Source organism: Neoarius graeffei, chromosome 19 (genome assembly GCF_027579695.1).
Source record: "Neoarius graeffei isolate fNeoGra1 chromosome 19, fNeoGra1.pri, whole genome shotgun sequence".
NCBI classification, from domain to species: domain Eukaryota; kingdom Metazoa; phylum Chordata; class Actinopteri; order Siluriformes; family Ariidae; genus Neoarius; species Neoarius graeffei.
Window position 1 is genome coordinate 54,134,981 of NC_083587.1, and position 14,513 is coordinate 54,149,493.

The 14,513-nt window shown below is 41.4% G+C and overlaps 1 protein-coding gene across 1 annotated transcript; it reads right to left on the reverse strand.

The window, feature by feature from the left end:
* Positions 1-6,389: 6,389 nt before the first annotated feature.
* On the reverse strand, positions 6,390-10,149 carry fabp10a (fatty acid binding protein 10a, liver basic). Its single transcript, XM_060900948.1, has 4 exons — positions 9,660-10,149; positions 9,314-9,486; positions 7,075-7,164; positions 6,390-6,512 (listed from the first exon to the last, which is right to left on the reverse strand). Exons 1-4 carry the CDS (start codon positions 9,724-9,726, stop codon positions 6,462-6,464), a joined length of 381 nt encoding a protein of 126 aa, XP_060756931.1. The 5' UTR covers positions 9,727-10,149; the 3' UTR covers positions 6,390-6,461.
* Positions 10,150-14,513: the final 4,364 nt, after the last annotated feature.

Consider the following 14,513-nt stretch of genomic DNA (forward strand, 5'->3'; position numbering starts at 1 on the left):
TGGCGACTTGTCCAGGGTGTACCCTGCCTTTTGCCTGTAGTCAGCTGGGATAGGCTCCAGCTTGCCTGCGACCCTGTAGAACAGGATAAAGTGGCTAGAGATAATGAGATGAGATGAGACACTTACAGAGGACATGGCTCAAACCCAGAACCTTCTTGTTATGAGGCAACAGTGCTAACCACTACATTTCAGTACACTTGCAAATCAACATCTGAATGGCTAAAGAATAAAAAAAATTAAGTTGTTGGAATGGGGTGGCACAGTGGTTAGCACTGTCACCTCACAGCAAGAAGGTTCTGTGTTTGAGCCCAGTGGCTGACAGGGGCCTTTCTGTGTGGAGTTTACATGTTCTCAGAGGTCTGTAGGTCACATGAGATAGCTCTTGGGGCTTTCTTTATATCTTTGAGCATTAAACAGTCTGAATTTGGACTGAATTTGCTGGGACACCCACTCCTGGGAAGATTAGCAACTGTCTTGAAGGCTCTTTTGTAGGGAGAGTGGGGCACAATGAGACAAAAAAATTTCAGATCAGCACATACTTGTACATTATGAGAGCAAAGCACTGTAACTTATGCCACATAATAAATGGGTGGTCTCCTTCATTATAGGGCATGCTACTTGCTTTGTTCTTGCACAGTTAGATTCAAGAAAACTTTTTTATAAACCTGCAAACTGTCTCATTGTACCCCATGACTGGGGCACATTGAGACATCCAATATAAAGTTAGGTCCATAAATATTTGGACAGAGGCAACATTTTTCTAATTTTGGTTCTGTACATTACCACAATGAATTTTGAACAAAACAATTCAGATGCAGTTGAAGTTCAGACTTTCAGTTTTGATTCAGTGGGTTGAACAAAATGATTGCATAAAAATGTGAGGAACTAAAGCATTTTTTAAACACAATCCCTTCATTTCAGGGGCTTAAAAGTAATTGGACAAATTAAATAATTGTAAATAAAATGTTCATTTCTAATACTTGGTCGAAAACCCTTTGTTGGCAATGACTGCCTGAAGTCTTGAACTCATGGACATCACCAGACACTGTGTTTCCTCCTTTTTAATGCTCTGCCAGGCCTTTACTGCAGCGGTTTTCAGTTGCTGTTTGTTTGTGGGCCTTTCTGTCTGAAGTTTAGTCTTTAACAAGTGAAATGCATGCTCAATTGGGTTGAGATCAGGTGACTGACTTGGCCATTCAAGAATATTCCACTTCTTTGCTTTTATAAACTCCTGGGTTGCTTTGGCTTTATGTTTTGGGTCATTGTCCATCTGTATTATGAAATGCTGACCAATCAGTTTGGCTGCATTTGGCTGGATTTGAGCACACAGTATGTCTCTGAATACCTCAGAATTCATCTGGCTGCTTCTGTCCTGTGTCACATCATCAATAAATACTAGTGACCCAGTGCCACTGGCAGCCATGCATGCCCAAGCCATCACACTGCCTCCGCCGTGTTTTACAGATGATGCGGTATGCTTTGGATCATGAGCTGTACCACACCTTTGCCATACTTTTTTCTTTCCATCATTCTGGTAGAGGTTGATCTTGGTTTCATCTGTCCAAAGAATGTTCTTCCAGAACTGTGCTGGCTTTTTTAGATGTTTTTTAGCAAAGTCCAATCTAGCCTTTTTATTCTTGAGGCTTATGAGTGGCTTGCACCGTGCAGTGAACCCTCTGTATTTACTTTCATACAGTCTTCTCTTTATGGTAGATTTGGATATTGATACGCCTACTTCCTGGAGAGTGTTGTTCACTTGGTTGGCTGTTGTGAAGGGGTTTCTCTTCACCATGGAAATTATTCTGCGATCATCCACCACTGTTGTCTTCTGTGGGCGTCCAGGTCTTTTTGCATTGATGAGTTCACCAGTGCTTTCTTTCTTTCTCAGAATGTACCAAACTGTAGATTTTGCCACTCCTAATATTGTAGCAATTTCTCGGATGGGTTTTTTCTGTTTTCGCAGCTTAAGGATGGCTTGTTTCACCTGCATGGAAAGCTCCTTTGACCGCATGTTTTTTTCACAGCAAAATCTTCCAAATGCAAGCACCACACCTCAAATCAACTCCAGGCCTTTTATCTGCTTAATTGAGAATGACATAACGAAGGAATTGCCCACACCTGCCCATGAAATAGCCTTTGAGTCAATTGTCCAATTACTTTTGGTCCCTTTAAAAACAGGGTGGCACATGTTAAGGAGCTGAAACTCCTAAACCCTTCATCCAATTTTAATGTGGATACCCTCAAATGAAAGCTGAAAGTCTGGACTTTATGTCCATTATATAACTATAACTTGAATATGTTTCAGTAAACAGGTAAAAAAAGAAAATTTGTGTCAGTGTCCAAATATATATGGACCTAACTGTATGCCATCATTTTTATGCAGAAATACTTAATCAATCTAATGGAAACTCTCAGAAAGACAAAAACCAAATGCAACAGACTATTATCTACTTCGAAGTAATCTCATCTCATTATCTCTAGCCACTTTATCCTGTTCTACAGGGTTGCAGGCAAGCTGGAGCCTATCCCAGCTGACTACAGGCCAAAGGCAGTGTACACCCTGGACAAGTCACCAGGTCATCACAGGGCTGACACATAGACACAGACAACCATTCACGCTCAATTTAGAGTCACCAGTTAACCTAACCTGCATGTCTTTGGACTGTGGGGGAAACCCACACAGACAACATGCAAACTCCACACAGAAAGGCCCTCGCCGGCCACAGGACTCGAACCCGGACCTTCTTGCTGTGAGACGACAGCGCTAACCACTACACCACCGTGCCGCCCTACTTCAAAGTAATGATTTATTCAAAAAATAAACTTTCAAAACAAAGCAAACCTGCAATTAGGTTAACTAACAAAAACTCTTTGTCATTTTTGACATGGAAAAATAACGTCCAAAATACTGCAAAGTTTCTTGCACACTAATTTTTGATACCAGTAATTAAAGATAACCAACAATAGAACAGTTTGGCAATCTTTCTATATTAATGCACAGCTTTGTAGAAATGACATGCTGTTAATCTAACGAATTTCAATACTGCCAAATTCAACCTCGAAGGAGTAGTGTGATTGCTGCCTTTTAGTGCTGCCAAAGAATTTAGGCTGAGGTAATATCATCTTGATTACCCCTTCCTCAACAACCTCTATCTTAGGGACATTTGGAAGCACAAATTTTCCAAGCATTTTTTCACTTGGTTTGAGAAAACTGATCTCATAATCCTGACCATCACCCTTGTTTTTCAACACCTTTCCAATGTAATAGACTTTCCTCTCCTTCTTGTCAGTTGTGAATTCTGTCAGCACATAGTCGCCTTCTTGGACTTCACCAGTAAACTCTTTTTCTGGATCAAACTTTCTGAAGGCTTCTTTGCTGTATTCCTCGCTATCATCAAGAATTGGCTCTTCACTGGCGTTTGAGTCGGAGTCAGATGGAGCGCTGGAGATAACGTCCTGGTCTTCAGGAAGCAGCTTTCGTTTAGCTTGGCATTCCTTCACTTTGGCTCTTTTCTCCTTCATGGTGTGTGGGATAGATTTGGACCTCTTCAAAGCAAGAATATCTTTTTTCTGGTGTGTCTGTAGCAATCATGCTTTTGCCTTTAGCACGAGACTTTGTGTTCTCCTTTCTCATGGGAGCCTTCGGAAACCCTTTGAAGACTTCCAGGGGAGAAAATGAGCAGGATGGACGAGAACCTTGAGAGGAGCTTGGCTGTTCTTTCTCATTATGAGCATTAAAGGATGTTGCCCTAGATAAACTGCATCCTTCTGGTGTGCGGAGAGACAGCCTTGGATGTCGTTTCATAAAACCAGTGTACCAGTCTATACCAGCAGCTTCTTCATCGGCCCATTTCTCTGGACACTTGATTTCATTGACCTTGGCCATTTCATATGCAAGGCGTCGACACTCGAGACTTGTCAATCCATAGTACATCTTCGAGGCAGTTACGATATACTCAGCTAATGAGGCTTCTTGATCTTTTGTGAAAACTTGCCGACAAGCATAGTTAGGGCACATTCAAACCACCTGTCCAGGGTGCTGCTTTTTTAATTTTTTTTACATACCTGGAATTGAGAATATCAGCATAAGTGATTCAAAAGCTTTCCAAATATTGTTCTATTGACAAAGTATCCTAAAATCAAAAACTCAGGCTGTAACTTTCATGGGTGAAATTTGAAAAAAGATCACAATAATTATAAGCTGAAATTTTATAGAGTATGATAGTAATTTGTTCATATTTGTTCATACCTGGCCAGTGTTTGGAATGAGAGACCTTTTTGTTCTGCTGCCTTCTGCAGGCTCATGCCATTTTCAACAAGCTGTACAGCCTCTTTCATTATTTCTGCACGAAATAAACCTCGAGTTGTTTTTCGTTGTCAATTCCTCATGACTACGGGCGAAAGGCGGGGTACACACTGGACAAGTCATCAGGTCATCACAGGGCTGACAGAGAGACAAACAACCATTCACACTCACACCTACAGTCAATTTAGAGCCACCAATTAGCCTAACCTGCATATCTTTGGACTGTGGAGGAAACCGGAGCACCCAAAGGAAACCCACGCAGACACGGGGAGAACATGCAAACTCCACACAGAAAGGCTCTCATCGGCCGCTGGGCTCTAACCCAGGACCTTCTTGCTATGAGGCGACAGTGCTAACCACTACACCACCATGCCGCCCCAGAACATTTCCATAATTGCCTATTATATAAAAGAAAACTCTATTTCATATTTGATTGGGGTACAGTGAGATGGTCTGGGGCACTATGAGACAACTTTGCCTCACTGTGCCCCACACCATATGATCAACTTCAAAATGGTTGCTTCACAAAATGTCACACCAACAAGGCAAACTGTTGTTTTGGCTTTTGTTACAAATATTTTAGTTCCTTCAACAGCACCTGTAACTCTGGCAATTCCCTTTTACTTCGTAGATATTCTACATAACACAGAAGTTGGAAATTTTACTTTCGGACATGAAAATCGGCAAAATTTCACCCGCCTTCCTTGGATGCCGGCCACTTCCTTGTAGTTTGGCAAAGAGAGGGACAGGAGTAACTCTTATCTTATGAGGTAGATGGCAGCACGACAGCACCTGCAATTCTGGCCAAAAAGACAATGTCTCATTGTGCCCCCTATCTCAATGTGCCCCACTCTCCCTAAACCAGACCTGGGCATTTTACGGCCCGCGGGCCGCATCCGGCCCTTTGGTTCATTCTGACCGGCCCGCGTAAGGTTAATTAGAAATTACAAAATAAACGTATTTTCTAATTTTACCTCATGCATGGACTGAATGTGCATTGCTTTTTATTTTGAAGTTGTGTTCAACAAAAACGCAATGTGCGCGACATGAACATGACATGAAATCCCACGAAACCTAATCCTGCAATAACTACTTCCGTAATTTGTCCAGACCAACCACAAACTTGTACGTCATCCTTCAAACGGTCCAGCCAATCACATAGTGTGACGTCACCAGCAGGCACCAGAGCCCGAGTCGATCTGTAGATCTGATACCTACACCGAATCGACGTTGTTGCGAGCAGGTCACATGAGGTGATTAGACTACAAATGTGGGCATCATTATTATAATATGATGTATCTTGCTTGATATTTGGAGTAGAAAGACAATATTGTGATGTCTTTATTGTGTTTTGGGGTGAATGTGACTGGAAAAAAAAAGGTACAAATGTTCACATTTTGTTAACCATTGTTTTGGGAAATTTGATTGAATAAATTAAATTTTTTTGTAAGGCAACCTCGTTTTTTCCATACTCTTACCAGTCTTAGCAGCTTGTAAAAACAATTTTATTTACTGCTTTATATAAAGAAATACAATTAATATTATGCAGAATTTAGTTCAGCCTTTTGGTCCGGCCCTCCACAAAATTTTCTGTTTCTCATGTGGCCCCATGGAAAAAATAATTGCCCACCCCTGCCCTAAACAATCCTTCTTACTATAGAATGGTGAATTTCAAACTGTTTGGACCCTTCCCAAATTGATGAGCAGCATCAGTTGCTTCTCTGAGGTCAGGACTGATGTCCTTTGTTCTTGGCATGACTTAGATACACACCTGAGTGTTCCAATGCTACACTGTCATAAGCTCTGCTTTTATTTAGGTAATCACGCTTCTTGGTGATGAACTAATCTTGTGCATTTCATTAGTAATGTGAATGAACAAATGAAAATTTTTTTTGGTCACCTGAGGTTATTTGTTTCTTGACAGAATTTGGTGAAGACCATACAATTGTCATTTACAGTAGTTGCTGATGAATAAAAACATAGACTTAAAGGACGGTGTAGTTTCTTTTTCCAACGACATTTAAATAGCCACACATATAGTAACAAGAGCAAAAAGAGGAAAAAAGGATGCTGGTACTCAATATTTTGACAAATAACATATTTATTTAAATAGATGGCATGTGAACTGGAGAGATTTTCAGCAGGCCAAGTCACATCACAGCTTTTTACTCTTCCTGACCATGGTAGTTCCTCCTGCAGTCAGAGTCTGAGGGGAAGAGAGAGAGAGAGAGAGTACCCGATATGTGGGAATACATTAACATGTGAAAGTTCACTTCCTTTTAAATACTGCTTTTGAAGATAACTAAAACTCCTGCAGTCCATGTAAGTAAGGAGCATAAAATGCAATAATATTAAAAGGTACAGTTTGTAATGTTAAAAGTGTTTCTGTTCCTACTATAATATCATTTTAATGGTAGCTTAGAATAAATGTGATTCATAATTTTGCCATGCAATACGTTTGACTAATATCTTCACTTTAGGCTTCTACTTATATTATTATCATTTCTGACCCAGAAATGAGCTCCGCTCCCAACCAGAGTGAAGCCGCTCATCTCTTTTCACCTTTTCCTTGACAGAAATCTTACGAGGTATACATAGTTTGAACAAACCGGGTAGGATCGCTGAGGTCGAAGGGGAAGGCTTGTCAGTATTTTCATCGCAATTGCAGTTAATCTAACAGGCAGCAAAGAGCTCTAAAAATTACACATTGCTCCTTTAATATGTAAGCATCCAGATCTGTGTTTGTAGTGTTTGTTCCAGATACACACCTCAATCATCTCTCCATCCTTGATCTCCTGCTTGTGTGAGAACTTGTCTGAATCACAGATGAGCTTGCCTCCCTCCAGCCTCACAATGCACTTAAAGGAACGCAGATGTGAGATGTGTTCAATATCACAGAGACGTTAGAACATCAGGACACACTGACCTGCAGACGTTTATCTCTTATTATGTCATATACACATAAATCCACTTACAGCTAATTAGCAAGGCTTTATAAGAGATAAATCAGGTGTGATCTAGAGGATGATGAACTAGCTGTACTAAATTACTGGATTCATATTTGATATCAACGTATACTCATTTGAGTGGTCAAACTGTACATAAAATAGGGGAGAGTGGATTCAAACAACAAAGTGATTTGGGGACATAGCTACATTTACCTCATGTTTTACCTCAAGGAAAAAGTCTAACTTAGCAGTCAGAACAAACTCATTGTCTAATTTATTTTTCTTATCCTGGCTATGTTAGAATGTTGCTCCACAGAGAAAAAAATTGCCCCCTTATAAAATAAGTTGTAAGCTAGCTAGCTAGCCTGCCAGCCTAAAGATAATTAGCTAGAAAGGTAGCCTACAATAGTTAGCTAGTGAGCCAGCTTCCTCATGTAATAGCCCAAGGAAAGACAGAAGATCAGGTTATAATGTTTACCATTTTGAAGATTATTAATAGACAATTTAAGGAATGTACACTACCGTTCAAAAGTTTGGGGTCACTTTGAAATTTCCTTATTTTTGAAAGAAAAGCACTGTTCTTTTCAATGAAGATCACTTTAAACTAATCAGAAATCCACTCTATACATTGCTAATGTGGTAAATGACTATTCTAGCTGCAAATGTCTGGTTTTTGGTGCAATATCTCCATAGGTGTATAGAGGCCCATTTCCAGCAACTATCACTCCAGTGTTCTAATGGTACAATGTGTTTGCTCATTGCCTCAGAAGGCTAATGGATGATTAGAAAACCCTTGTACAATCATGTTAGCACAGCTGAAAACAGTTTAGCTCTTTAGAGAAGCTATAAAACTGACCTTCCTTTGAACAGATTGAGGCTACGTTTACATTAGACCGTATCTGTCTCGTTTTCTTCGCGGATGCACTGTCCGTTTATATTAAACCGCCTGGAAACGCCGGGAAACGGGAATCCGCCAGGGTCCACGTATTCAATCCAGATCGTGTCAGCTCCGGTGCTGTGTAAACATTGAGAATACGCGGATACGCTGTGCTGAGCTCTAGCTGGCGTCTCATTGGACAACGTCACTGTGACATCCACCTTCCTGATTCGCTGGCGTTGGTCATGTGACGCGACTGCTGAAAAACGGCGTGGACTTCCGCCTTGTATCACCTTTCATTAAAGAGTATAAAAGTATGAAAATACTGCAAATACTGATGAAAATACTGCCCATTGTGTAGTTATGATTGTCTTTAGGCTTGCCATCCTTCCACTTGCAAGTGGTAAGTGATATGCGCTGGGATCACACACACAGCGGCTCAGTCCCGAATCACAGCTTGTTCACTTCACTCGCGTGCTCTGTGAGCTGCGCAAGGCCGGAGTGCGCACCCTCCAGAGGGCACTCGCTGTTCAGGGCGGAGTGATTTGGAGCGCAGGATGCCTGCGGAGCCGAGCATATCCGTGTATTGGCGTTGCTGTGTGCACGCAAATCGTGTATTGGTGTTGCTGTGTGCACACTAATCGTTTTAAAAACGTTAATCTGATGATCCGCTGATACGGTCTAATGTAAACATGGGCTGAGTTTCTGGAGCATCACATTTGTGGGGTCGATTAAATGCTCAAAATGGCCAGAAAAATGTCTTGACTATATTTTCTATTCATTTTACAACTTATGGTGGTAAATAAAAGTGTGACTTTTCATGGAAAACACAAAATTGTCTGGGTGACCCCAAACTTTTGAACGGTAGTGTATAAAAGGGAGTGGAAAAAGGACAGGAATTTTACAAAAAGGATATGGGTTTTTGTTGTTGTTGCTGCACAAATAGCTGCACAAATCGAGCATCTTTTTTTCCAAGAAAATAGTGTTAAAGTTCTCTTTAGTGGCAATCCTGAGAGTTGAACTCACAACCTTCTGGTCATAAGCACTTATATCCACTGCCCTGGATCAAGTTTTTTTTTTAAATTAATTTATTTTTATTGGTAGTCTTAACCAACTAACCCATACACCAAATGATATTTGGATAAACTATCAGTGATAAACTGATCAAGTGATTGGAAATACCTTGAGCTTCTTTCCATCCATGGTGGTGATTTCAGTTTCCTTTCCAATGGTAAAGGAATTAGTGACCGTTTTTCCAGGGGTCTTTGAGGTGACGACGAAGTCATGCCCTGTCTGTTGGATCTCTGTTATAGGTTTGACATCTTTGGCCAACTTGATGATGTCCTCGGGTAGTACTGAATGACAAAATACCACTCAGAGCAGCACTATATTACCAGTGTTGTGTTAATTTATTTACAAATGCTCTTGGTCTAGCAATACTATACATATATAGAATTAAAATTACATCACATTCTTACTTTAGCTTTTGTTTTATATTCCAGTGCACATTATTAAGTGGCATACTCACATATGGCCCTGAGGAACTCCTCGTAGTTCTCCTGAGAGTAGACCTGCCACGTTCCACTGAAGGCCATTCCTGCCGATCCTGCCTGGTGTCACCTTCACCACAAGAAAGATGGATTTCTGAAGCTCCGTTCGGTGTGTAGAGGCTTGCACACCACCTCAGCTATTTATATAAGGGGAAAATGGGCACGCCTGCATTTCTAATCATTAACGTCCTCTATTTGGATAACCCAGAGTTCAGTTACATCTTCAGGTTGGTAACCTTACTGACATTCTGGCATGATACAATGTCAGATCTAGAGCCTAGTTACAATTCCATATATTATAAATACATTTCTGATCAAATATTAAAGATTGTGTAGGGAAGGGTCCTTCTTAAAATAAATTAACAATAATTAAACTTTTAGGAAAGCTTGAGACAAGCTGAAAATACTCGGAAATCATTTCTGGAAGAAAAAAGAAGAATTTTAATTAAAACAAGATACAGGGATAGAAAGACAGTATTATCCTAGATAACTTGAAGGTGAAGCCAAGTCCAATCCAAACACTGAGCTGTCAAATGAGCCTGAAGTGAAACAGCCTAAAACATCGTATCCACTTTATAGTATACAGTATGGTGCATTACTTTTGGAATTTTTCTCATTTTGTAGTCACTTATGAAACCATAGCTGGGCATATTCAATGCACTTATTCATTCATCTTCATTAACTGCTTTATCCTGGTCCTGGGTCCAGTGCATCATCCCTGGAAGACTGGGGTTGTAGTAGAAATACGCCCTGGATGGGGCAACAGTTCATAGCAGGGTAGCATGGATACACACATTCGTTCACACTTAGGGGCAAATTATCATAGTCAGTCCATCTACCAGCATGTTTTTTTTTGGAGAAAGGAAGAAACCAGAGAACCTGGAAGAAAACTGACGCAGGGAGAACACATGAAACTCAAGTTCAGGACTGCACTTGTAGAATAACAAAATGTTCTTCAAAGGGTTTTGTCCAAACTGTGAACTCTAGCTTGTACAATATGTCTTGACTGCCCTTAACTATCTGATAATGGATGGATGGATGCCCTTAACTATTTGTAGGTAAGAAGGAAAAGGACACCTTTTTGGATGCAGAATAGGTTTCTATCAGTTGACTGAAAAGCAGCACAGCATTATTAAATACCAATTTATGCTGACAACCCAGTCCTCGCAGATGGCGTCGCAGATAGCGTCTGCGTAGCCCCCCCACCTTCGCAGATGCTCTGCACGCACCTCCCAAAAATTGTGACCACCGCAGAAGCCTCGCAGACAGCGTCGCAGACAAGAGGGCTCTGATTGGTCCACTCTACATCGGCTGTACACGCACTTCCGCTTCCCTACTTTCCCGGTTTGTTTTGTTTTCACGACCGCCATTTTTAAAAACACGAGCGAAGATGGAGCAGCACGAAGAGCGGTTGATCGAGGAAGTGAGGAAGTATGTACATCTATACGACTCCAGTTCTAGTCATTATAAGTAACCGGAGGATAAACACTCCACTAACCACACCCACCAACTACTCCTAGCGATTTCGCGCCCCCTTGCGTTGTGGCGGTGAATAACATCGCGCACGCCTATTACTCCCCGCTCAACGATAAATTACAACTGTCTGCGAAAAGCTGTCTGCGAAAGCCTTGTCGCAAGAGCATGCAGAGGCCTTAAGAGATTAGAACTCAATATTCCTAGGAATAGAGCAGTTAATGAAGATAATTGATGTTCATCTCTATTAAATCAGTGATATAGACTGTAGCCCATCTACTGCAATGCACAGTTTGTCACTCAGTGGAAAGGCATCACTACTGACTGAGCACATATGAGTTGGGTGAGTGTTAAGAGCCTTAGCAGTACAATTACCACTCATCTACCACTATTATGTCAATGTCACTGCTGTTTGTATAGATAGTTTTCACTGACGTCACGGCATTCCGGGGAACGCCCCCCAGCCGCCATCTTGGAGGGCAAACAAAACGGACCATCGCCATTACCGGCTACGTTATCTCGGACGAATTTATGAAGTTATATAGTCAGTTTTCTAAAATAAAGATCAATGTCGGCAAAATCAAGCAAACAGAAGTATATAGATACACATCTCACGGTATGCAGCCAAACTGGCCTTGATTGGGGGAATTGACCCCTACGAAGTGGACAAAGATGCATTTTCAAGTGATAGTGTAGGCTCATTTGTCATGAAATAAAAATTCGTGTTTTTTTTTGGTAAAAACAAAAACTCGCCTGATTCTGTTAGAATATGATATAAACATAAGAAAAAAATAGGGTGCCATTTTTTTTCATGCTCTAATGCCCTGAAATCCAAGATGGCTGCCATGATACAAAAACGGCATAAATTAGACATTACGATTGATATAAATCTGGTTCCAATATTTTTTTCAGCATCTATTACTTATAAAACTAACTTTAAATAGAGATTTCCACATGGATAACAACTTCCCTGTGATTACTAATCTTTTTATTTTGTGTTTCAGACAGACTGCCATCTTGAATTAAACACAGTGGCCCCATAATTGATGTTTGAATGCAGTCGCTGGACGCAGTTTTTCCGCATTAGCTTAAGGTTTAAACATTTGGTGTATATGTGTATACAAAGATGCATTTTCTTTGTATTTGCAGGAAACAATTACCCACAGCAACCATAACGTAGCTTAGAGTCCATATATTAACCAACATGGCAGAGTCTTCATCTAACAAGAAGTCAAAAACTGTGGACTTTGAACTTTGCTTCATTTGTCAGCTGAGGAGCAAACAAACAGATTATACAAACTATGTGCTTCACCCTTCTTTGCTTTCAGTAGAGAAATTAATTGCATCAACTGATATTCGATGTTCATACGGGGAAACAGAGTTCTCTGCATTAAAGGATCGCATAAGTGGTTCGTCTGCCGATGAACTGCTACAGAAAAGTTTTTCCTACCACAAGACATGTTACAAGGATCTCACAAACAAAACACACGTTGAACGAGCAAAAAGGAGGACTTGTGGTCAGTTCTCCAGACACCGATGTCTTGTTGCTACTGGTCCACATGTATCCACACTTGCCAGTTTCTACAGTCTTCCTCACTGGAAAGGGCAGGCTGAAGAGGAACATTTCTGTCTGTAACATATACAACAACTTAGGACAAAAGCGCGCTTCTGCACTGTTGGGTCTTCATGCTCTGACAGGCTCCGACATGTCTGGTAGATTTGCTGGCAGAACCAAAGACTGGTGCTTCAAGGCATTCATGTCTTGTGACGATGAGATCCTGGATGCACTAGCAATGCTAGGAAATGACAACGATCTGCCCTCTGATGCATGCTCTCAGCTGGAACGTTTTGTTTGCGTGCTGTATCGATCAAAAATCCACACAACAGTAAAAGAGCTTCGCTGGTTCCTCTACTCAAATCGTGCAGCCGAAGGAGAAAACCTTCCACCAACTTCTGGTTCACTGGACTTACATATTCGGCATGCACACTACATAGCCATGATTTGGAGGAAAGCTGATGAAAATCACCCACGCCTCCCAGCACCTGCTGCATTTGGTTGGACATTTGACGCAGGTTCAAGTCACTTCTCTCCTGTTCGATGTTTGAATCCACCAGCTCCTGAGGCAGTACTGCACCTGATAAAGTGCGGATGCAAAAGTGGATGTGAAGGAAGGTGCAGTTGTCGCAAAAACAATATCCCATGTACAGAATTCTGTGGATGTTGGGTTTTCACTTGCAACAACAAAATTAAAGCCGCAAGCGGCCTCGACGGGCCCTCGCGCCAGCAGCCAAGGGGGGCGGGGGCATGCGTCCCCGCGAAAAACCTTCCACAGCTTCTTCGGCAAGAGACATTACACCCACAATGGCGACAATGCACAGAATTGGACACATGGCAACAATAGGGTCTCGCACTGAACGGTGCTCGGGGCCTAATAATAATAATAATAATAATCCTTCAAAAACAATAGGGTCTCGCACTGTACGGTGCTCGGGCCCTAATAATAATAATAATAACTAGAAACTATATGCCAAGCAGGCACCTTAATGCGAGAGGCAAAAATCACAACACGTTAGGGGGCGCTATAGAGGCCCTGAGGCCCGCCCGGATCTGGGCTTCTGGTTCTCAGTAGCGGTGGCAGTCTAAGAAAAAGGAGCCAAATTTCGTGCGTTGTCGACCATGGCAAGCGCCCCAATAAGGGTCTTGTACAGAGTTTGCTTGCCAAGGTTGACAAATCAGAAGCTGCAATATCATGTCTGCCATAACCAGCACCCCCAGGGGCGAAAGTGCACAAAATTTGGCGTATATGTCAGGTGAGCTATGAAGAGTTTGCGTATGAAGTTAGATGACAATTGAGTAAATAGAAGATGAGATATAGATTTTTGAAGAATAAATTTTTTGGTTTTTCCCATGTCAGTAGGTGGCGCACAAAATTTGGCGTATATGTCAGGTGAGCTATGAAGAGTTTGCGTATGAAGTTTGATGACAATTGAGGAAGTAGAAGATGAGATATAGATTTTTGAAGAATAAATTTTTTGGTTTTTCCCATGTCAGTAGGTGGCGCTATGCCGTACATGAGCGATTATGAGTTGGAAAAATAAGTGTCTACAACAGCAACGTACTATCACAAGGTAGTGGTGTGAAGGAAAAGCATTATGGATTTATTAACCAAAAACCCGTTTTGGAGCAACTGCGTCGGCCAAAAACAGCGCCCCCCATGGACGAAAATTCCCAAAATGTGGTATACATGACATGGGAGGTAGTAAGAGGGTGGCCGTGAAGTTTGACCAAATTTGAGGAAAGATTGGATTTTCTGCCCAAAAATAGCGCCCCCAGTGGCGAAATATCACAGAATTTGGGT